This window comes from Tursiops truncatus, chromosome 1 (assembly GCF_011762595.2).
Source record: "Tursiops truncatus isolate mTurTru1 chromosome 1, mTurTru1.mat.Y, whole genome shotgun sequence".
Lineage (NCBI taxonomy): Eukaryota > Metazoa > Chordata > Mammalia > Artiodactyla > Delphinidae > Tursiops > Tursiops truncatus.
Window position 1 is genome coordinate 109,388,843 of NC_047034.1, and position 24,870 is coordinate 109,413,712.

The 24,870-nt window shown below is 33.7% G+C and overlaps 1 protein-coding gene across 5 annotated transcripts in view; it reads left to right on the forward strand.

The window, feature by feature from the left end:
- Window positions 1-24,630, forward strand: part of SYDE2 (synapse defective Rho GTPase homolog 2) — a 39,194-nt gene extending 14,564 nt beyond the window's left edge. For 2 of the 5 annotated variants that reach the window (XM_004312043.4, XM_019920051.3), the window contains 5 exons: window positions 3,005-4,107; window positions 7,973-8,099; window positions 14,604-14,785; window positions 17,521-17,752; window positions 22,513-24,630. In XM_004312043.4, coding sequence (XP_004312091.3) covers window positions 3,005-4,107; window positions 7,973-8,099; window positions 14,604-14,785; window positions 17,521-17,752; window positions 22,513-23,009 — 2,141 coding nt within the window. In that variant the 3' untranslated portion in view covers window positions 23,010-24,630. The other 3 variants (XM_019920052.3, XR_012323993.1, XM_073787886.1) reach the window with 3 other exon arrangements.
- Window positions 24,631-24,870: the final 240 nt, after the last annotated feature.

The window sequence follows — 24,870 nt, forward strand, 5'->3', positions numbered from 1 at the left end:
ATTTTTGGTTTTTGCTAATTTCACTTGCTATCTATATTTTGTGTTGTTACATGTAGGTTAATCTTATGATTGTTTCCCTATTTTTAAAGTATTTAATTGAGTTGATGTGCCCTAATCTGTTTGACTGGTTCCTTAATGTTGGGTGTTAATAGACTCTACTACTGTTGCAGTGATCTTTATCATGATCTATTTTGCTTCATTAGGATCCATTACTAGTATCTTTACTTGGTCTTTTTAGCTGGTAACTAGTATAGGTAATTTCTATATTGTATTTCCTGAAAGGTTTACCAATTTATAGACAATTAACAATTGGTTAATTCATTTATTCAATAAACACTGAGTTTCTGGTATGTGCCAGTTACTGCTCTAGATGCTGAAGGAGTGTGCCAGTTTCAATTGATTCAAGCCTGGTTCATAAATTTATATTTAAAGATTTTCATTTTATGTTTTCCCCTTATAAGCTGTAGCTAATCTGTGATTTGGTTAGTATAATTTTGGTTTAATTTTAAGAGATTGTTCAAATTGGTCATATTTCAGCTCTTGGATTTTATAAAAACAAAGCATTTAAAAAAAATAAATTCAGTCTTGTCTGCAGGAGAAATTGCTAACAAATACAGTATTTCATTTTAATAATTAGGTAAGGACTTCAGTAGGAGATATTTAATGCATAATATGTAAAAAAGTCAGTATGTTAGATTAACTCTTTATTGATTTGATAAAACCTAGAGCAATTTCATATACTGAGTAGCTTTTTTAGGCCATGACAAAATATATTGTAGACTACAGTAGGACTCTGACTACTATAGAATGTTTTAGACCAGGAAACCAGTAGAATTGTACTACAATTTACAGTACAAGGGAACGCTTTGTCTAGTTTATCAAACACTCCATTTCTTATTAGTTGCTTACCAGAAAAGCCCAGCAGGCATACTTAAAATAGTCCTTTCTCTACAAAGAAACTACTTTGTCAATAGGACACATTGAAGGGTGGAGGAAGAATACTATATTAATACTTTAAAGAAAGTTCATTTAATCTACTGATTTTTGAAATGAATAAACACTTTTTTCTCATTTTAGTTGTCAAATGTAGTATTACATAGAGTAACCTCTGATATTAGGGTCATTAAGGATCTTTATAAGGAATTATTAAATAAAGTATGAATAATTAATTTAAATTTTAAATAATTGGGATAATACCAACAGAGTTTTAGAAGTTACTTTCACTTTGTTCTATTAATTTGAAAACTTACTAGGAACAGGTTCAGATTTTGAAATGAAATTGATTAGTCTTTACATTCTTATTTTGGGGGGGGGATTGAAAGTTTAAGGTTAAATGGAATACTTTAACTTCTTAATAATAGTTGAGAAAAGGTATCTGAAAATCAGTTTGATGTATATGTATGGAGAGAAAATTATTTAGAAGGATGGAGAGACTGAAAGCGTAGTACTTCAGAGCATAGATTCTGAAAGCCTGTGTTTAGGTTTGAGTCCTGATTCTTCCACTTACCAGCTTTGTGATCTTAGACAAATTAGCTCATGCATGAGGTTCCTTACCTGGAGAATGGGGTGGTAATGGTATCTTACCTCTTAAGGTTATTATGAGAGTTAAATGAGGGTGTGCTCATACTAATTATTAAATTAATTTTTCACACTTTGTCTAGCTCAGTAAATGTTGGCTGGTATTATTTTTAATAATAACTAAATATTAATAATTTAATAATAACAATAGAAACTACTTTTAATATTATTTTCACCACAATATTTACCATGATTAATCTCCCGGTAGTGCGGTTTTATAGTGGTTAATCTCTTGGCAATGTGGGCTATTATTTACTTTATTTGTACTTTTTTGAATTTTTAAAAAATGTTTTATTGTAAACCTGAGTAATTCTGACATTTAGGAAAAAATAAAACTATTTTTGTGTGGAGAAGAATTCGAAAGAATTTTAACACTTTATGAAAATTGAAAATTATAAGAAAACATACTTTATCTCTGTACTGTCATTTAATATATTAAAATTGCAAAGAAACGCCCTAATTTAGCTTTTGAAGTTCTACGGAATTATTGCATAAAGATAATACAAGAAAGAAAATGTCTATACATTTAAAAAATTATTCAGGTAGGTTTATGATATTCATTATTCAGTTATTCTTGATTAACTAGAGTTCATTCTATATAATCTTTGGTGATATGTTCTAATACAATTTTTTTTGCGATACGTGGGTCTTTCACTGTTGTAGCCTCTCCCGTTGCGGAGCACAGGCTCTGGACGCGCAGGCTCAGTGGTCATGGCTCACGGGCCCAGCCGCTCCGCGGGAGGTTGTATCTTCCCGGACCGGGGCACGAACCCGTGTTCCCTGCATCGGCAGGCAGACTCTCAACCACTGTGCCACCAGGGAAGCCCGTTCTAATGGAATTTTAGAGCCAATTAAGTTGGCTCTTAGTTGTCAAAATTATACACTTGTTTGGTTTTTAACTTTTTTTTTTAACCAGCAATGCTATGTGATGAAATTTAGTTTTTAGAGTATTGTAAATATAGAGGAATCATTCTTATATTAGGTAGAATTTATAAATAAACATATTAAAATGGGAAACATGTTGAAATTAATGTTTCAATATGTTAAAATGAACATATTAAAATAGGAAGCTTTCCTAGTTTTCTCTGATATTCACTGTTTACAGTTATAAACACATGCTCACTGAAGTATATTGCAGTGGGAAAGATTTAAAAGGAACCTATATTCCCTTTCCTCTAAAGCGTCAGAATAGAAGGGCAGATGGAGAGGGAGATATTTCTTTCCACCGGAAGCCATTTGTAGATCTTGATATTCTGCTTGAACATGGTAATGGAGATTCATCTAAACTTTTGACTAAATCTCACCCTTAAGATGAGACAGGGAAGAATTTGTGTCCATGTGAGAGCTTGTTAAATTGGTGTTTTATAAAGTAAAAATAAAAGTAGGAATCAAAACATTTCACCTTATAATGTCTTTTATTTTCAAGGTCCTGGGATAGTAGCTGCTACAAATAAGCCTGATTTGGGAGTTGCAGGACCATCTTCTCCAAGCCCTAGCCCTGTGAAAAAAGGCAGTTCAATTCATTGGTCTTTCCCGGATAAAATAAAATCTCCACGAACTGTGAGGAAACTTTCCATGAGAATGAAAAGGTTGCCAGAATTTAGCCGGAAACTAAGTGTTAAAGGAAACTTGAATTATGGAAACAGTCCGGATAATACTCCTTCCTTGTCTAAATGTAACTGGCAAGAAATTCATAATGCTGTTATTCTACCTTCTGGGAACACAACCACAGCTGCTAAGAGGAATGTTATAAGCCGGTACCATCTTGATACTAGTGTGTCTTCTCAGCACAGCTACCAGAAGAAAACCTCTGTGAGTTCTAAGTATTCCTGCAAAAGTGGTTACCTCAGTGATGGAGATTCTCCTGAACTTATAGCTAAATCTAGCAAACATGGATGTGAAAACAAATTTGCAAAAGGAAAAGAAATAATTCCAAATAGTTGTAGCAAGAATGAAATAGACATTGATGCTTTTAGACATTATAGCTTTTCTGATCAACCTAAGTGTTCTCAGTACATATCTGGGCTCATGAGTGTGCATTTCTATGGTGCTGAGGATTTAAAACCACCTCGGATAGATTCAAAAGATGTCTTTTGTGCAATTCAGGTAGATTCAGTAAACAAAGCCAGAACAGCTTTGCTCACATGTCGGACAACGTTTTTAGACATGGATCACACTTTCAACATAGAAATTGAAAATGCACAGCATTTGAAATTAGTAGTATTCAGTTGGGAACCCACTCCAAGAAAAAATCGAGTGTGTTGTCATGGAACTGTTGTTCTTCCCACCTTATTCAGAGTGACAAAGACACATCAGTTGGCTGTCAAACTTGAACCTAGAGGTCTTATTTATGTGAAAGTGACTCTTTTGGAACAGTGGGAGAATTCACTTCACGGACTAGATATAAATCGAGAACCAGTAATATTTGGTGTTGATATTCGAAAAGTTGTAGAGAAAGAAAATATAGGCTTGATGGTACCACTCCTGATTCAGAAATGTATTATGGAAATTGAAAAGAGAGGCTGTCAGGTATTATTTTACTGTGTTTCTCTACTGCCCCCTTATCTGTCTATTTGAGTAATAATTAAATTTATTTATAGTAAGTCTTGGCGGAAGGAGTTCAAGGTAAGTTAAAAAAAATCCAATTTAGACTTTTTCTCATTCCGATTCTTTATTTTTATTCCATTGCTGTTTAGGATGTAATTTATGCCTTAACCTATGTTGTCAGTGATTGAAAGTGTGCTAGATGGTTCCATAATTTATGTTATGATGCAGAGCTGCATGGTCTTATACTTAGAGATGAAGATTGCTTTACAATGGCATTCCTAGGAAAAGCCAGAGCTGATAACATAGGCTAAGCCTAATTCATTTAAGGAATGTTTCTGAATGTTTTGACATTCTTTTGGTAGAGAGTTCGACAGTGAATATTATAACCCTGTTTCACTCCTAAAATTAACTCCCTGCCCTTATTCCCTGTTCTCCCTCAGTTCCACTCTTTGGAAAGCATAAGCTTATCCATGTCTTACCTTTGGGATAGCATGGAGGATAAGGAGAGGTCCTACTAATAAAAGCACATCTCATTCTCTTTTCCTTTTAAAGAAGGTAAAAGCAGTTCATTAGAACAAACAAAAAACCTGGTGTTATTTGTAACAAGATATGTACATGTTAACTAGTTAGTAGACCTTATCTTTATTTTCATTTATACATGTAGACTATGACAATAAGAAACAGTGTATGACTGAGGATATTAATGAGGTATAAGTAATTATTTATACTAATTTTTTGCAATACAAAATAAGCCTAAGCATCATTATGTTCTGAAGTATTTTGCTTTAGTGCTATCAGAATTTATAACATACATTAAAAGATATCGAGGATATATACCACAAAATCTGAAATATGATTTCTTTATAAGAATGTAGACGCAAACTTAAAATAATCTACCTTGAATTTAACATGGAAATGATAGAAATTGCATAAGTTAGTGGAGTTTTGTATAAAGGTACAAGAGACTTGGATTCTGGTTTCTCATCCATCATTGGCTGTGTGATGTTGGGCAAGTCACTTAATCTCTGTGGGTCTTTTTTGCTTATATTAAATAAAAATAGATGCAATAGCTTCCTGAAGCTGAGAGGTAGGACATTTGAATTTTTGAAACCTCTTTTCAGATATGTGATTCCATCAAGTCAAGTTTACGTTGTCTGGGTGGAAGTGAGGCCTTCAGTTTCCAATCCAACTTTTGGTCCAGTTACTTTTTTCTTAAGGTCCTCTGTTTCCTGTATTTTTTTTTTTTCCACGCAGCATGTAGGGAGGCCAGAGATCAGGCAGACTTTAAAGCTAATTATTTAAACAGAAACTTTTACAATTGTATATTAAAATAAGTAACTCAAATAACGCTGTACTTTTACAGTCTATTTTCTGAAAATATTTTATAAAGAGCAAGTATATAAGACTGTAATAACTGATTTTAAATGCCAAGAAAATATTTTTAGCAATGCTTTTTATTTCTATACTTAAAGTTTAGAAAGTTTTATTTTAATAAAGAATTATTTCCTGTGAAATAAAAAGTAAAAAAAAATTTACAGTTGTATGTTTGGAGCTGCACTTTTTCAACACCTTTTCTTGTTTTGTCTCTTTTGTTTCTCCCTGTTGCACCCCAACACACGCACAGAAAGAGGCTGATTGTGCCTGCAGTTTTCAGAGCAGCATACTGCTTAAATTTTGTTTACCTCTCTAGTCAGTAATTATTCTTGTTTTTTTACAATGAACATCAGGTTTTGATAGTCAAACAAAAAATGGTTTGTGATATCTTCGAAATACTTTGAAGGCTACTACCACCTGTCTCCTGCTTCCAATAGGAAAAATTAGTATAGAAATCATCCTCATGGTCCATCCGGTTCAGATTCTGTCCTCAATAGAGGCATCAAGCATGTACTTCAAGTGTTTGATTCAAGAAGTCAGCCTCTGAAGGTAGGGATATATCCTAAAATATCCCTGCCTGACATATCTATATTAGCTCTTCCTTCTTTTATTCACCTTTAAAACTATATTTGTAATTGCAGCTTTTGGGATAACATGTTCCATTAATTTATTACTTGCTATTGAAGTATTGATTTCTTTAATTTGTTCTAGGTTCATCTCTTTCTCAAGTTTAAGAGGATACATCCTTATGAAATTTTGTGACACTTAAGTGTGCATACACCAGAAGGGCTGTACTCAAGTTAGTTTCTTCTCATGTGGTAGCATTTCCTTTGATCCTGTTTAATATTTTAGTTTCATTGTCTGGATCATCTACCGTTCTACTTTTCTTTCTTGTGATGATGTGAATGTAACATGAATGTGGATAAGAACAGGAAATTTGAATTTTCTTTCCAGTACCTTCCTCGATTTCCCATATCATGTTGATTCTTTTGAATGCAGCAGCACCTTGAATTACCTTCTCTTAGAAATAGTTGTAGGTTCTTTACTATCTTTCAATTAATACTTAATGCTTGTCATCGCAAGTATTTTGGATAACATTTCCATGTATCCATTACTGACGCTTTCCTATATTGAGACCCACTTTCTGTAGTGTATTCTATCAGTTATTTAAAAACTCAGAAGAGGTTGTCATAAGTAAACTGGGAAATTTCATTTGCATTCTTCCTCTAGATCACTTTTAGCATTTTAAAGTGATTCCTAGTTCAAATCCTTGGGGATTGCACTGTGTGTTTTCACTTTATTTCTGTCTTGAAATAATTTCTTTATCTGTAACTTCTTTCAATTCAAGGTGATTAAACTTCCTAAATAGTCTTTGATGTGGAAGTATAGGTGACAACCGCTTTCCTCAATTTTCTTGAAGGTTTATCCTTTTAAAAAACTCCAATTGCTTAATCAGGCATGTTTTCTCTTTAAGATACCATGTTGATTTCCTCTTAGTGAATTTATACTGAACTAACAGTGTTTAAAAAACAAATCTTTTTAATGTAGGTTGAGGGGAGAGTGAGTGGTGTCTTTGCATCTTATATACATTTTGAACTAGAAGTTTTATTTTACCTTTAATATATTATTTTAATTGAATTTCCTTCATTGCCTTATAATCAATTAATTTGATAAGTTAAAAAATCCTAGATTTATTTTTATTTCTTCCTCAGAAACTTTTTTTTTTTTAAAGATAACTTTACACAAATAGTGTACTGGAACCTTATTTCAAAAATATACTTTTTTCGAGTTTTAAAGAGATTAAGTAACTTGCTCAGATTCACCAAGCAAGGAGTGATAGTGTGGGGCTTTATGAATCCAAAACCCTAGTTTAACTGCTGTGCTGTATTACTTCAGTCTAGAGCAAAACATGTGAAAGGGCAACATCTTGGGGCATGGAGATATTGTTTGAGCATGTAAAACTAAAGGGTAAGGGGCTTCCCTGGTGGCGCAGTGGTTTAGAGTCCGCCTGCCGATGCAGGGGACACTGGTTCGTGCCCCGGTCCTGGAAGATCCCACATGCCGCGGAGCGGCTGGGCCCGTGAGCCATGGCCGCTGGGCCTGCGTGTCCGGAGCCTGTGCTCCACGGCAGGAGAGGCCACAACAGTGAGAGGCCCACGTACCGCAAAAAAAAAAAAAAAAACCTAAAGGGTAAGGATTGTATCTTTGCTTAAGATATGATAGGCAGCATTACAGAAGTCACAGTATATTGTTCAAATTTAAGGGAAAGAATATAATTTTTTATGAAACTATATAACTATAACTATAATCCGTATAGTCGACGGTGAGATTTCAAAAGCTATGTTTGAGATGTTTTTAATTAAATGCCATCAGAACATATTAGATTGCCAAGTTCATGTGATTTATACATACTAAACTATAATATCTTCTCTTTATCCAATTTACCATAACGTGGCCATAATTTTATTTCTAGGTAGTAGGCCTGTACCGATTATGTGGCTCGGCAGCAGTCAAGAAAGAACTTCGAGAGGCTTTTGAGAGGGATAGCAAAGCTGTTGGTCTGTGTGAAAGCCAATACCCAGATATAAATGTAATAACAGGTAATAAATAGATGTTATTTTTATGTACACATTGTGGAAAGACTACATCTGCACGAAAGAGAATTGAAATACTATTTTGTAGCCTCAATTTAATTTGGTTTTATTCTGCAGTCTTATTTTCCTTCTTTTACAAACACTGCTGTGTTATTTTCTGTGGGGAGGTACCAAGATATGGTCCCTGTCCTCAAACAGCCAACAAGTGTTGGGAGGAAGAGACCTACATTAAATTAACTGTAGTAGCTAACAGAAGGAAAAGGGCACCTTTTCTTCATAGAGAGATAAATAAAATGTCATCAGAGTTCAGTTTGACTGGAGCTGACATAATATAAGGGGCATTGACTATCTGGTTAGAGAATTTAGATTTATTTACTAGGCAGAGGGGATCCATCAACGATTTTTGAGCAGGGGAGTGAAATCTTTAGAGATAGTCTTCAGGAATATTTATCTGGCAAGTCTGTGTGATGGACTGAAATTAGAAGATACAAGAGGAAGGAAAACCAGTTAGGAAGCCTTGGCAATAGTCTCAGCAAGGAGGTAATGAGATTGCATGGCATCTGGCAGCAGCAGCAACAGCAGGAAGAAATAGAATTGAAAGTGTTTGAAGAAAGGGAGGGCCCAGACAATCCTGACTTTGACACCTGGTTGATTGGGTTCCATTAGCAGAAATAAGAAAGCTGAGAGGAAAGCTACTGCTTTCGGTGGAGAAATGTAGAAAAAGATTATGAATTGGGTTTCTTTTTCAAACTTATATATTGAATTTGATGTACTAGTAGGAGATCTCAGTGGATATATCAAGGCTATATCTCCTACAGCTAAGGAGAGGATGTAAGTAGAATGTGAGGGGATCTGCTGTTTACCCAGGTGATGAATGCAATCCAATGTATAGCATTGTAAATACACTTCTAATACCCCGACTGGTGGGGGTAGAAAACGGCAATTTGATGGTCATTGGCACTAGTTGTAATTAACGCCTTGCAGTTATCTATAGAGTTTGAAAAGACAAGAACTTTGAGGATCTCCAAACTTTGGAGGCAGGCAAAGAAAGAAGAAACAGCTAAGGAGATTGAGAGGAAAGGAGCCAGAAAGTATGGGAAACAAGAGACTACAGAGTGCTAAGGAAAGGTGTGATGCACTGTCATTCTGAGAGATCATATAAAATGAGAACAGAAAAAAGGCCTTTGAATTTGGCCATTAAGACATTTTTCATAACTAATCGTTATTCGAGGTCTATTGGCTTATAATTCCATGTTTGTTTTTTGTTGTTGTTTTACTTTTTATTAGCAAAGTTTTCAAGCATATACACAAGTAGAGAGAATACTATGATAAACCTTCTTTATCCATCACCTGGCTTCCATAATCAACACATGACCAAACCTGTCTCATTTATACCCCTCATTTGATTCTCCCCAAACTTGGATTATTTTGAACCATATCTCAGCTATCACATCCTTTCACCTACAGATGCTTTGGTATGTATTTCTAGATCATCTATGTATTTTGATAGTCTTTCTCTTCTCTCTACTGTCAACTACCGTTTTTTTTTTTCTTGCTGTAATAGTGTTTGTTTTTCTCTTCTAATTTGCTTTCTTATTTTACACACAATTAATTGTCTAGGTGAGAATTTGAGGAAGGTTCAACTTGCACATATTCAAGAGATTTTTATTAGTTGAAATCCTTAAAGCTAACTGTTAGGATTGAGGCTTTCCAAATAACTGAGCTTCCCAATCTCTGAACTCTGAATGACTGTATTTCATAGAATATTTAATATTATATTCTTGGATAACTAAAACTTTGATCCCAAGCATTTTAATTCTGAGAGGGAGCAAACCAAAGCACTTTTTCTTTCTCTTAAGTTTTAGCAAACCAGAAATAATGGTTACTTTTATTTTATAAAGGAAGAAGGCATATTATTTCTACTAAAAAATGGGTCATTTCTACAAAAAAGTAGACTTTTTCCCTTAATAATGTGTAATTAACAAAATCAGCAAAGGACTCATTTTATGAATCTATTAAAGAAAAATTTTATAAATAGCAATCCTCAGAAAATTACACTCTATAACTAAATAAAAGGAGATTTTGTCTTGGTTGAAGACTTTCTTGGAGATAAAAATTATGTCAAATGTGTATAATTTAAAAAGATGAAGTGATGTGGTTTGAATTGATTATTTGTTATAAGAGAAGGTCCTTAGTTGGAAATTTGCAGCATATGCAGAAGGTATGACAATAGGTCAATGAAACATTCATAGAAGCATTCTTTTCTAAAATTGAGAGTTTACATAATTTATGAATTGGGTATTTCTTGGTTTTATTCTTTGTATATTCCATTTCAGTAAACCTGTTTTTCAGAAGAACCTAGAGCTGTTTTCATTCTTGATAAAAAGCCAATGGGATGACTTAAGGTTTGCCTGAGAAATGTCATTGGAATTGCAATAAAATATACACAAGGGCTCATCGTGGCTCAAAGTAAAGGGTATTGTTGATTTGGGGAACTGGCCAGTAATAGTGTTGCCTCATGTGTTTGTTCCACGTGAACTCACATTTCAAGTAAACTTTAAAATATAATTAACTGTTAAGTAGGTCTAAAAGAAGAGATATTAATGGAGTGAATGATAGAGTTTACTCACAATTTAATGCATTCTTAGTAGTTGGTTTGTCTGGACTACAGAATGAAGTGCTCCAGACAAACCAGATTTTTTTCAGTCAGGTGCAAAATTTAAGGTATAAAATCTATTCATAGTACAAGAGAAGAAATTGGAAAAGTCAACATTATTTATTTAGTGATTATTAGAGTTTTAGGCAGAGAGAACAGGGTGAATTTTGTGATTAAGAATTAATAAAATATAGGTACTTCAAACCAGCCTCTGAGAAGAAGTAGTTTTAGAGATTAGAATGACTTGTTTTTAGTGTGGTGATACGTGTATCCCACCATGGGGATGAGTAGAATTTCTCTGTGTAGTTGGTCCTGTGCCTGAATGAGAGGCATATGATTTCATAGTATCTAACTATTACAGGGCAGCTTAAGAGATGTAACTAGAACCAGCTCTTTATTTATCAATAATTGTCTGCTTCAAGTACATGATAAAAGATTTACTGTGTTGCATTAAATAAACTTCATCATAAATTCTCCCCAAGTCTTTTTTAAGTAGCTCCTGTAACATTAAAGATTGTCACCACAAATTTATTATCTTACGGTTTTTATGTCTCAAAGTGTTTGAAAGATGTTAAGAAGGCAATATGGCTTTAAGATCCTCCTGCCTATCACTTAAGTTTTTGGGATAAGGCCATATAGCTAATTTCTAGACAGATGAGTAGTCATATCATACATGTTACAACGCACTATGAATACCTTCTCGCTGTTTCATTTTATGAAATCTTTTGATTATTTTTCCTGTGACGTTTGTCTGCTTATAGAAAAGCAGCAACTATAATTTTTACTTCATTGAACATAATGTTCATTGAGCATACTTTAAGTGCTTAATATTTGTTATAATAATTCTCTCTTATTTGCCCTCAAATTATAGTGAAGCAAGTAATCTTGAACTTGGGTTAATTTAAAATTCCATTTATATTAATAGTTGTTTAGCATATTAATCATATAAAGGATAATGATATTTGAAATACATGTTTCACTAAGGTATAAAGTTATCTTTTCTGGAGATCTTTTAGGTTTTGATTTAATATAATTGCATTACAGGGCAAGTCTCAAGCTACCAGGGCATATTGAGTTTTATAAGAACTAACAAGTCTTGCTTTGTCAAGGAGCAACTATGGAACCTTTAAAAAAGATTATGCCCTAAAGGGTTAGTAGTGTCTTTATTTGGCAGCTACAGAAAATTGCATTTTCACTTTCTGATTGTAACTCAATGCTCTTTACACTGAATGTTGCAATTCATTGTAGGAAACTAATGATGGTAGTAAAGATCACATGATATAAGTTAAGGAATGTGAATAAACAATTGTTGCATGCGTACTGTGTACAAAATGCTTTATCATTATCATCACTGTATGACTAACATGTATTGATTATTATTATATGCCAAGCACTTTATATATGTGTATCTCTTTGTATATATCGAAGAAAAAGTTTGGGGCTTCCCTGGTGGCGCAGTGGTTGAGAATCCATCTGCCAATGCGGGGGACGTGGGTTCGAGCTCTGGTCCAGGAAGATCCCACATGCCGCAGAGCAGCTGGGCCCATGCGCTGCAACTGCTGAGCCTGCGCTCTGGGGCCCGCGAGCCACAGCTGTTGAGCCCACGTGCCTAGAGCCCGTGCTCTGCAACAAGAGAAGCCACCGCAGTGAGAAGCCTGCGCACCGCAACGAGGAGTAGCCCCCGCTCGCCGCAACTAGAGAAAGCCTGTGCACAGCGATGAAGACCCAACGCAGCCAAAAATAAATACAATAAAATAAATAAATTAAAAAAAAAAAAGTTTGGTCAATATCCTCTTAGTGCTCCTTAGTGCTATTTCCAGGTTGTTACCTTTTTACTATTGAGTAGGAACTTATGCTCAATGAAGGAATAAGGCTTTTTGGAGGCTCATGGCACACTCTTGCACCACCTCTGCCTTTCGTATTTAACATCACCTACAGAACTCTTGGCCATTCCCATTTATTCAGTGAAGACTTTGATACCTCGCCTATGGTTAGATTTCCAACTGGAGTCTTGCCATCATCCTGAATGATTTTAACATACAAATGACCAATCCAGAACACTCTTCTTATCTAACCTAACTCTTATTGGGTATCAACTGATACCTTAAACTCTTTCTTGAAGCATTCTTTCCTTGACTTCCTTGCAGCATATTTGCCTGTCTCACCCCCACCCCCATCCTGCCTCTTCTTACCACTCATACTCCTTTAGCCACTCTTCCTACTGATGTTCTTCATGGCCTTCTCTTATCACTAGGCCTTCTCATATCATGCTGTATGCTGCCCTGATAATCTCAGTCACTCCCAAGTTTCCAGTTATCATCTTTAAGTTGATCATTCTCAGATCTGTGTCTCCAGCCATCTCTTTCCTGAGCCTCAGATTTTTATATCCAGTAGGCTTGAATGTCCCATAGATACCTTAAGCTTAATACATTCAAAATGAAACTCCTTCCTGTACCCTAAAACATGGTTTTCCTCCTTTTTCTCCTATTTCAAGTAATAGCACTGTTATTCACCTAGATGCTGAAGCCCCAGACCTAGGAAATATCCTCACACCTCCTTTTCCCTCAAAATGACAAATGTATTTTTGACCCAGTGGTCCTGTTTCGGGAATTCGTCCTACCAACATACCTGCATACATACAAAGTAATGATGTGCAGGTTATTCATTGTAGCATGTTTTGAAATAACAAAAGATTAGAAAGAACCTAAGCAGCTGTCTCTTGTAACTGACTAGATCAAATTATGGGACATCCATACATTGGAATACTGTGATGTGGCTGTAAAAATGTTTGAAGAAAATCTCTGTGTACTGAAAATATGGCAAGGATGTGATGTTAAATGAAAAAGCAAGAAACAGAACAGGACATATATGCTATCTTTTATGTAATAAAGGGGAACAAATAGTAATATATTATTTATATTTGCATAAGCAAATACTGGAAGGATGCATAAGAAACTAATGAACCATGGTCTATCAAATTTAAAAGATTTATTAGATGGGAAACTTCCTTTATGATCATGTTTAAATTCAAATTAAGCTCTCAAACTAAGTTCTCGGCTAAGCTGAGAGCATTTTCTAAATCAATATTGTCTCTTAAGGTTTTTGGTGTCAGAAATGTCTTCTATATTTCCTTGTGATCACATTCTAGCCTTTAGCTAGTATCTTACCTACCTTCCTTATATGTAGCAACCATTAATTACTCTTTCCTGTTTCCTCTACTATAGGTATGTCATCTCTTAGTTCATAACTACTTGTGGTGTGTTTGAAATTGACTTAACCTCATTCTTACTATAGTGACAAGTCTGATGTTTTCTGTTCTTGGCTTTTGGTTTCATTTGTTTGGTTTTAGGAATGATTTTTTCCTTCCATAGTATAGCATTAGAGATTATCCAGGCTATCCAGTATGTATGTTTAAGCCATATCTTCTGTATTAAAGAGGAAATATATTTATATAGCTCACTTATTTGCAAGGGCTTATGAAAAGCCTAGAAATTAAAAATTCACATAATTGAAATAATTAAAAATTAATATTAGTATGCCTTATTTTCTTTTACATGCACTTAGAGGAGCTTTTTATAAGGGGTTTACTTTATGAACAAACCTAATATGTATGATAATTGGCTATTATGTGTGTACATTATTAGCATGGTTTCAAAACAAGTCAATTAGTGAAGCAATTTCTAAGGATACAAATTGCTATTGTCTTGTTATAATACTTCTTTTTACATTGTTGCTTTTATTGTTTTCAGAGTGTTAAAAGTTCGCTGTAACAATTCTTTGAAAAAAAATTCACCACAGTTTTTTATTTCCCTCTAAAGACTAATTGCCATCTGTCTCTGGTTTGTTTTCTGAAGGTGTTCTTAAGGATTATTTAAGAGAACTTCCTTCTCCTCTGATAACAAAGCAGCTTTATGAGGCTGTATTAGATGCAATGGCAAAACATCCTTTGAAAATGTCATCAAATGGTTGTGAGAATGATCCAAGTGATTCTAAGTACACTGTTGACCTGCTGGATTGTCTGCCTGACGTCGAGAAGGTAAGCACAGTTGATATGCATTGAAGGTAAGCACAACTGGTATGCATTGAAGGTAAGCACAATTGGTATGCATTCTTTCTGGAAGCCAGCTAATGAATTGTATACTTAGCTCCAGAGCTACAAATAGTTTTTTAGATATTTGACATTCGTAGCACTCTTGAGTTTTAGCTCTGCCTTTGCCAAAGGCTACTTAAACAGCATAAATCTAGAAACTGCTTCTTAAACAGAATAAATCTAGAAAATAATTTTATCTTTTCTGTATATGATTTTAGCCTAGGCATGAATACTCCCTATAAGTTTTAAAAGAGTATTGTTATTATTAAAATGATATATGTTTATTATAGAAAATTTAGGAAGATATAGAAAAGAAGAATGGAAATTATAATTATCAATATCTAAAGGCAACGATACTTAACATTTTGGTGTAGTTCCTTTTAGTATTTAAAAAATATGGTACCTGATTGGTGTACATGGCTTAGCCTCAAGACTTAAACAACCCTCACCACCACCATTTCCTTCCTCCTTGTCTCTTTCCATTTGCCCCCTCTCCACAATCTGAATCTTGGGACCAGTATCTTCAGGTATGCCTGCAGGAGAGATAGGATGACTGAGTCTGCAGAACTAGTTTTAGCCTAACTTTAGCTCTTGTTCCTTAGAACAAAAGGGAAAATAAGGGAAAGAAATGTGGCCAGGCTTATCCAGATGAGGCTGGCTTTGCCTATGTTTCTTTCTTTTTAAAAATTATTTATTTATTTATTTGGCCGTGTGGGGTCTTCGTTGCGGCGTGTGGGATCTAGTCCCTTGACCCGGGATCGAACCCGTGACCCTTGCATGGGGAGCACGGAGTCTCAGCCCCTGGACCACCGGGGAAGTCCCTATATTTCTTATCATATGAGAACAGAAAGTCCAAGAGTGAGTGGGTAGAAATGTTTTAAGCCCAATACCTTAATTCACTAGTTGATTGTAGTCATCTGAATGGCCTGTACTCTGTCTGGTTAGATTAGCAATTACTGCTTCTTTGAGTGGGGAAGGGGAGCAGCTACAAAGGTAGACAGAAGCAGAAGGGTGGGGTGTGGGGTAGAAATATCCCTTCACCAATATAAGGTAAAGTTATACGTGTCATTTTACTTATAAGTGAAGATTTGAGTGTCAGGGAATGTAAATCACTTGCCCAAGAGTATATAGCTTTTTTGAGTGTTGTAGTCTGTTATATGAATCTAGGTCTTTCTGGCCTTAAAGTTCATGCTGTTAATATTCTTTCTAAAAAGGCTGCATAATATTCCATTGAGTAGATCTGACAATTTATCACCATTCTGTTTTGTGTAATATTTAGGGTTTGAACCTATTTGTATATATTTGTCCACAGATTTCTTTTCAGTTAGAATTACTTATTTGGAATAGAATTTCAGAGTGGAATTGCTGATTTAAATAATGTGAACATTTTGAGGCTCTTAATACATTTTTCATATTACTTTTCAAAAGGGACACAACAAGTACATTTTTTGGCTGATCTTATTTCGTAGACAAAAAAAAAAAAGATTTCTTATTTTAGGTTGTGTTTCTTGGCTTGCTCTTGAGATTGAACCTAATGTATTTAACCAGTTGTGTGTGTGTGTGTGTGTTAACTGTGTTAATCAATGTGTGACTGGTTTTGATTTCAAAATATCAGTCTAGTCTACTCTAGATCCATTTTGATTTCAAAATATCAATCTAGTCTACCCTAGATCCAATTTTCCCCTCATTCCTTCCCTTCACAACCAAACATTGAGCAAACGTTTATTCTGGCGGTTATCACTTCTTCACCACTCATTTACTATTGTCATCTGGCTTCCTGCTCCACCTCTGTGGACCTGTTCTTGCTAAGGTTACTAATTACCTTCTAATCATCAAATCCAGTTGTCACTTTGACTCCAGAAATGTCATTTTGATTTTTTTCTTTCTTTAATAATTTTTAAAAATTACAAATTATAGTTGGCATTTATTTCTTCAACACAATTATGAAGAAGAAATTACACACTTTATTTGTTAAATGATTGATCATATGCTAGTATATCAAAAAATATCATTCCTTTCCATAACTGCTTAAACCTAAATAACCATGCTAACTTCTTGAACAAACTCCCCTTACTAGTTTTTTCAAGGATTTAAAAAAATATTTTTCAATCAATTTTTTTTTCATTTCTAATTATACTATTCTTCCCTTTTCCATGGTTTGTCTACTTAAAATATTTATTAGCTAAGAAGCGCATTGACCTTTTTCCTAACTGGATCACAATAGAACCTAGCCATGGTTGGCTCCCTAGATTTTAGGATGTTGGTCCCTACTTATGACTACAGGATTTATCTGAACTTAAAAATAAACATTCTCACCCCAATCCCCTTTCCATTGTAGCCTTTGCTGTTATCTTTTTAGAGGAGGGAAGAGAGGAAAAAGTTGATGGTATATTTTCCCAGGGACTCCAGCTGAAATTTGGAATGCATTCATGAGCACTTTATAGAATGCATATTTTAACCATTTAATGAATCAGATTATGTCATTGAAACCTAAGGGCCCTGTGTAACATTTCTATAAGAAAATATATTTCAAGTTCCAAACATCCAACTTACAATCAAATCTTTGAAACAACCTTTTAAAAAGTGATAGTATGCCCATCTATATTTTCTGCTATAAATTGTGTCCTTGAATTTGCCCCTGTGTGACTGTGTTAAGTGAAATTTAATTTAATTCAATTTAGGCAACCCTAATGATGTTGTTGGATCATTTGAAATTGGTGGCTTCTTATCGTGACGTGAATAAGATGACTTGCCAGAATTTGGCTGTGTGCTTTGGACCCGTATTATTAAGTCAGAGGCAAGAGACTTCCAGCCATAACAACAGAGTCTTTACTGATTCAGAAGAACTTGCAAGTGCTTTGGATTTTAAAAAACATATTGAAGTTCTTCATTACTTACTTCAACTCTGGCCAGGTAAATGATTCTATGGAAATATTTTTCTCTTTCAATGATAGGGTGTTTGAATTAGCTGATCATTAAATATGCCCATGTATGATTGAAGAAAATCTTTTCTAGATTTTGCTTTTTAAAATAGTTATGAATTGATACCTGCCCTTTAGATTTCTCCATTTAAATTTTCTGCTTTTGCTGATACTATTGTAGACATAGAGATAGATCAATGTATACATTCTGGATTTGGTCAGCTCTGGATTTGAATCCTGGTTGTGTCACTTATTAGCAGTCTGACCTTGGACAAGTTCTTTAACATCATAGAGCCTCAGTATCATCTTTTGTCATGTGGATTAGTAATATGTTTATAGAATTTATAGGAGGATTAAATAAAGAATTATGTGTGTAAGGTGCTCAGCACAGCTCTTAGCACATAATAGGTATTCAGTAAAATATTAATTTCTTTACCCTTCTCGTTTTTATTTCAACTGATATAAAGCAGAATTCATTTTTCTCCTTAAATCAGTTCTTCCTCCTGATGTCTATACTGTATTCATGGTCATTCTTCAAGTTATCCAGCCTTGAGCTGACAATTACCTGCAATCTTTCCATCTTTCTTATCCATCCCCATTCTACTCGATAACGAAAGGCTGACAGTTATTTTTCTAATACATCTCTTATGTAGTTTCAGAGCTAAAAGGAATATGTATTTAGTTAGATGTTTTATAAAGGATCCTGTATTTAGGTTCCAAAAATTTCTTACATGGTAGTAGCCCCTGCTTCCCTCCCCTACCCTGCATAGTACCAAGTGTGAAAGTACTTAGATGCTTAGTGTAGTGCACAGTGGTAGAAGTGCTTGGGCCCTGTAGTCAGGCTTAGATTCAGATCCGACTGTGGCACTCACCAACAGTGTGGACTCAGGCAAACACTAGTTTTCCTAGGCCTCAGTTTGCTTCTCTATAAATAGTGCCTACCTCAGGGTTTTCGTGAAGATTGAGTTAAAGCATCTAAGGAAATGAGCAGAGAGTTTAGCATAAAGTTAGCCCTCAGTAAATGTGCTTTGTTACTCTTTTATTGATGTATATGAGAAGAATATACCAAAGTACAAAGGATTGCTTGATTTAGTCTTTTAAAAAATCTAATTAATTTAAAAAAATGAATTAAAAATTAAGCTAATAAAAATTTTCAACTTTTAAATTTGTCGAGTTAACATTTTTGCTTTCTTTTAAACACAGGCTTAAAAAATCATTTCTAATTTATATTTTACCTGAGTTAGTATGTGTTACTTATTATTTAAAAGTCCTGAATGAAGATGCTCTGGTTAATTGGTCTGATTTCTGCACTTGGTGCCCAACATAAGAAATCACTCAGGTTCAAGTTTTAAATGTGTGTTTCTTAGCTTTTCCTAGACCTGCTTTAATTTTAATAAACATGAGGAATTGGGAAAGGAGCCATCTTATTCTAATCACAAATGAAAATTTGTTTGCCTGGAGATACTAAGTTTACTATCAGTACCTGAGTTCTTTATCATTAATTCTGTACCAGTGGTTAGTATCATTTCATTGTTTTGTAATAGTCATCTTAGTCTTGGGTTTAGGAGCAAAAACTTAACTTTTATGTTATAGAAAAAAGGCAGGTTCAGATTTGAGATTCACTGTACAGTATTTAAATGACAACCTTAAGCAACTGTCTCCTAATGTACAGTTCCTTATTCCAAAGGTTTGTGTGATTGGATTTAAAAATAACTGCCCCATCGTCTATAACCTGTTACTTTTCTTTAGTTATAATACCTCAAACAAAGGACAGAACAGGGCAGAAAGATAAGAGGAAACAGCAGTTAGTTTTGCCCTCTAACATCACTTGCTTTTGGATTCAAGAGGCAGAAATCAAGTAGATATAGTGTACTTACTGAGCCTGAGAAAATTGATGGTGACGTAGAGACTGGGCCACACCATATTAACTTGGTGAATGCTCATCTCTATGCATTCAGTGGAAGGTTTTAGCTCCCTTGCTATCTGTATCCTACTTATTTTTCTTTTTGGAACTTCCCCTACTCCAGAGGTAAAAAGAATTGGTTCCACCCTTTCCTGCCCACCTGCCTTTTTACTTGCTTAACTTTTTATTTTGTTCTGTGTTATTTTTAAATTTTGGGCAAGAATATAATTTGCTTTGAACTTTCAACTTGAAAAATCTGTCTTCATTCAAAGTGATCAGTTAGAACCCTGGCATACTGGTACTGGAAGGTAAAAGTCAGCCTGCCAATTGCTTTTCAGATTGTCTTCTGCCAAAGCCCTAAGTTCTCTAGAAGCAGCCTTGAGGCCAGATTGGCAACAGGTGAGGGAGCAAAATGGAAACATATTTCCCTTTTGACCAAAACAGTCTTCTTTTCATCTTTCTTATGTACTGGGTTTTTACAAAGTAGTTGCTTTTTAAAAATAGGGTTGCTGTTTTAAGAGTATTGGAAATTAATGATAGGCTACCCTTTCACTTTATAGATGGGGAAATAGCTTTAGAGAGTGTGTAACTCTTAGACCAGCTGTTTGGTGTATCACATATTTTATGATGAATAGATTCGGGGTAGGGCTTTCTTTTTATTTTTCTTTTGGAAAAGCTATCAATTTTCCCTAATTCTTTTTGTGTCATTTTTCTCACTAGACTAAGCTTCATGAGGTCAGGGACTATATTTTGCTTACCCTTATATTTCCAGGTCCTAACAGAATACTTGGCACTAACTAGACACCCAATATATTGTGTTAAATAAGGTAATTATACTATAGATAAAAAGCTAATAAAGTGGTGACTAAAAATATAAATCTACTGGAAGAAAACAAGATAAGAAAATAAAGTTTCTTAGTAATTATCATTATGTTTGGAAAAATTTTCAGCAAATTATAGACTGCATGTTCATTTTATCCTGTTGAAGGTAAGTAGTCCACAGTGCTAGGAAAACCAGAACTTTTCTTTTGGGGTTAAATTTAGCCATTTTATCTACATATTTAATAGGAAACCATTTCACCATCAGTATTTTAAAAAGCTAGTAAAGTTGATTTTGTAGAAATTGAAGTTTTAGTCTAAAAGGTGTAAAATATTATAATTGTTTCTTAAATATTTTCCAAGAAAATATACAAAAATAATGTTTGGATAGGAACTTGGTTAAACAACTTTAAGCACCTGACAGTAAAATGAATGTGGGTTTTGCAGGTGAATGTCGGAAAATGCAGACAAAATAAGACAAGCTTAACACAGAATCAAAAATGTTTTACTTTGGTTGGATCACAAACCAGTCGACCTCAAGGTTAGCAGAGTACTGTAATGGGTTGGCAAAAACAATAGGCATGACACTTAAGCACTAAGAAGAACAGGAAAAGCACAGAAAATGAAGGGAGGAAAGCAAGGAGATTTAGAGGAGATAAGCAGTTTCAACAGAAGAAGGAATATGAATAATTAAACAGTGGAAAAATTCAGATATCAATTCTGCAATTACATCAGTTAATGGCATAGGACATTCTATATTAATATTGTTATTAAATATCAAGGTAAAGTAACTATCAGACCTTTATTTTCTAGAAAATTTTAGATCAAGAGGTTTTAGCTGTCATAATGATCTGTAATAACCATCATAAAAATGAAGATAAACAAAAATGTTAAAGACATACCTATACAAAGTTATCAAGTATTTTAATAAAATAAGTTAAAAAAATTATGCAATCTCTGAAAATGTTATAAAATCACTGTATGTCTGGAAAACTAGAACCATATACATGTTTGTATTATTCTTCAATTATTTTACACAGTAGGAAACAAATATTTATTAGATGTTGGAGAGTGTAAAGTTGGTGCGTTATCACTGATTATATGTTCCCTTTACCTTAGTGAAGGGAAGTATTAATGGAGAATAAACAAGCAGACAGGGAAAGGTATTATGGACAGTTTTTAATAGCCGTGCCTCAACATTTAAATTAAGTCCATTTGACAAGTGTTTTGTTCAATACACACAAAAGAATAAGCTGTAAAGCCTTGGTTTGTTGTGAAATAATGTGTCTCCATGGTAATATATTTGGCCAGTGCAATGCATACTAATAGGGGAAATAGTCTTAATATGAGGAATGTTATTTGAGATTGTTAGATTCCTAACCAGAATGGGAAAATAAAATATCTGTACTATTTTCAGGCAATAAATGAAGACTCTTAGTAGCTAATGCTGTATAATCAAGCTCAGGTAACAAGTGGACAAGTCTAGATTTCGTTCATTTTATCAAAGTGAAATTTGGGCTGCTTAAAGTAAATTATGACACTGCTGCTAATAGAATTGCAAAAAAACACAAAGGTTAGAACTTTTAGAGTGAGCACTTTAGATGCCTTGGCCTCATTTAGATGTTTGCAGATGAAGGAACTTTTGTTTCGTTTGTACTCCAACATGCCTTGCCTGCTTTTTGCGTAGCTTTTTATTTAGAAGAAGCTACCAGCTTAGCTACTGTTTGAATTACATCTAGATAATAATTAACTTGCACAGAAAGTTAATCAACATTGGAAATTTATTTTGGGATGTTGTGATATAGCATGAATTAGCACCACTGAACATTCTACTGGCTTCTGTCCCTAATCTTGATTATGTCTGATGATAGAAAAAATAATTATGGAATGCTTTGTTTTGGTAGTGTGCATGTGTTTGTTTTAATGCATGTTTATAGTTGATTATTAAATGGCTTATATTTAGCTCTGTGTTTTTAAATTGGATTCATTTGGATTACTGTCGCTAAAGCAAATTTATTGTTTGTTTCTAGTGCAACGTTTAACTATCAAAGAATCAGCAAACAATTTGTTCCCAGAGCAGAAGTCTTCTCTAAATTATTTGAGGCGGAAGAAAGAACGACCTTACCTGTTAAATTTGAGTGGTACTGATTCATCAAGGGTACTTAGGCCAAGGCAAACCAGATTAGACAGTCCACTAAGTAATCGTTATGCAGGAGACTGGAGCAGCTGTGGAGATAACTACTTTTTAAATATGAAAGAAAATTTAAATGATGTGGATTATGACGATGTGCCTTCAGAAGACAGAGAAAATGGAGAAAACTGTAGCAAAATGTATGAACCAGATATCATGATTGAACAGCCAACTCCCACATCCAAAGAGTGCACATTTCAGACGTATTTGACAATGCAGGCTATTGAGTCTAGGGACCGAAAAGTCAATCTCAAAGACCTACAAGAAAGTATCGATACTTTGATTGGAAATCTGGAGCGTGAACTCAAGAAAAACAAGCTTAATATGAGTGTTTGAGGTTGAGAGTTTTTTTTTTAATAATGTCTTAAGTTTCACATCAATCTTTGTCACTTTCTTCTATCCCTCACAGTGATATTTTAAGTTTTTTACTCTTGAAAGCTTCAGTTACTTTCTAACAGGTTCATGTGATTCAATTAAAAACACCATTCATTAACATAATTTTTACTTATTTCATTAGAAAATTTTTCTTGAGGTAAAAAGATAACCTGGACTTCTTGTGGATATTTGTTTAAATCTTGCCAATTCTATGGATATAACTTTAAAATGCACTTCTAAGATTCACATAAGTTATTAGCCCCTCAAGATTTTTGTACTTTATAGGAACTGCTTTTCTGAAACAGATGTTCCTTCTAGAAGAATGCTGTGGTTGCTTAGTCTGATTTGCAGTATGAGTCCACGCACACTGCAACATCATTCAATCACATTTCATTTGCAATGCAAATGCTGCTATAAGAAAACCTTTTTATAAATAAAAGTAAAATTATACAAATATTAATGTATTCTGTATTAACATTCAGTAATTATTTAAATATAAAATTAAATATTTTTATAATCCCAAAAATATGTATATATTTATAAGTGCATATATATATAGGTATTAGAATGAGGGGAGGGATTGGCTGCAGAATCACATGTATCTTTAAAATATATGTCATGAGGCCAAAATCATTAGCTTAAAAATGTCCTTTTCAGGGAAATAACATTTAAGTTAAAGGAGGAGTTGCATAGAAACACTTGAACCAAAACACTAGAAACATCTAGAAAAAATAGACTTTCCTTTTTTGATTCACAGAAAGTCACAATATCCCCAGTGAGAAGTCATCCTTTAAATTGAAATCTTCTAATTTTTTAAGGGATTAAGTTTCGAGATTTCTGCATTGGTGACTTAAATTTAAAATTCTTCACCTAATCTATGTGTTTTTATCTTCTGCTTTTTAAAACAAAGTAATTATACTTAGAACATATTTATTTGTAATACATATATAACTTTGACTTTATAATTACCTTCATTTGTTTCTAAAGAAATCTTGCCAGCATACTACATGTTATTGATTTTTAAAAATTAACTTATTTTGGGTAATTATATCTTCAAGATAGTCATTATAGCAATCACAACAGTGTTTGAAAATGTAAATTTAGAAGTTTTTTTATTAAATCGGAATGTATTTTTTTAAACTTTTATACCTACAGAATGTGTAATTTAAAATTATTAATAAAATTTGAGTTATCAACTTAAAGATGTAGCAGCCATTAAAAAAACTGACTCCTTGATGTTTTTCTAAATGTTAAAGTATTTAACTATTTCTATGCAATATACATTGATAAGTGGAACACCTTGTTATTTAATTTGAAAATTTACTTGTTAAAAAACCAGATAAATAACTATTTTTATATGAAATTTTCATTTTTAAAGCTTTGCATAACAATTCAGAAGAATCCCAAAAGAATATGTGACAGATATATATATATTGAGTAAACAGTCAATAGAAATGTACCTAAATATTTTGTAAGAAGACTGTGTCAGTCTTCTTCTTTTTGTTTGCTATATCATGTATATTGTATGAATTACTCAGTTGTTCCAGAAATGTAAAAGCTTTATTAAAGTATATAACCTTGGTGTCATGCTATTAATTATTATAATGATTTTTAAGGGTCACTTATTTTGAAGTCATTCTTTTAAAGCGAACATGTTAAAGTATTGGACCATCATATATTATCCATAAATATATGTAATAATTTTTTTTTGTCCAAAATTGAGTTTTCCAGAATCTGCAGTACTTTAAGGGCCACACTTATTTTGTTACGTTATTTTGAATGGGAATAGTTTTAAAGTTGATCTCTGCCATCTTAAGTAGAA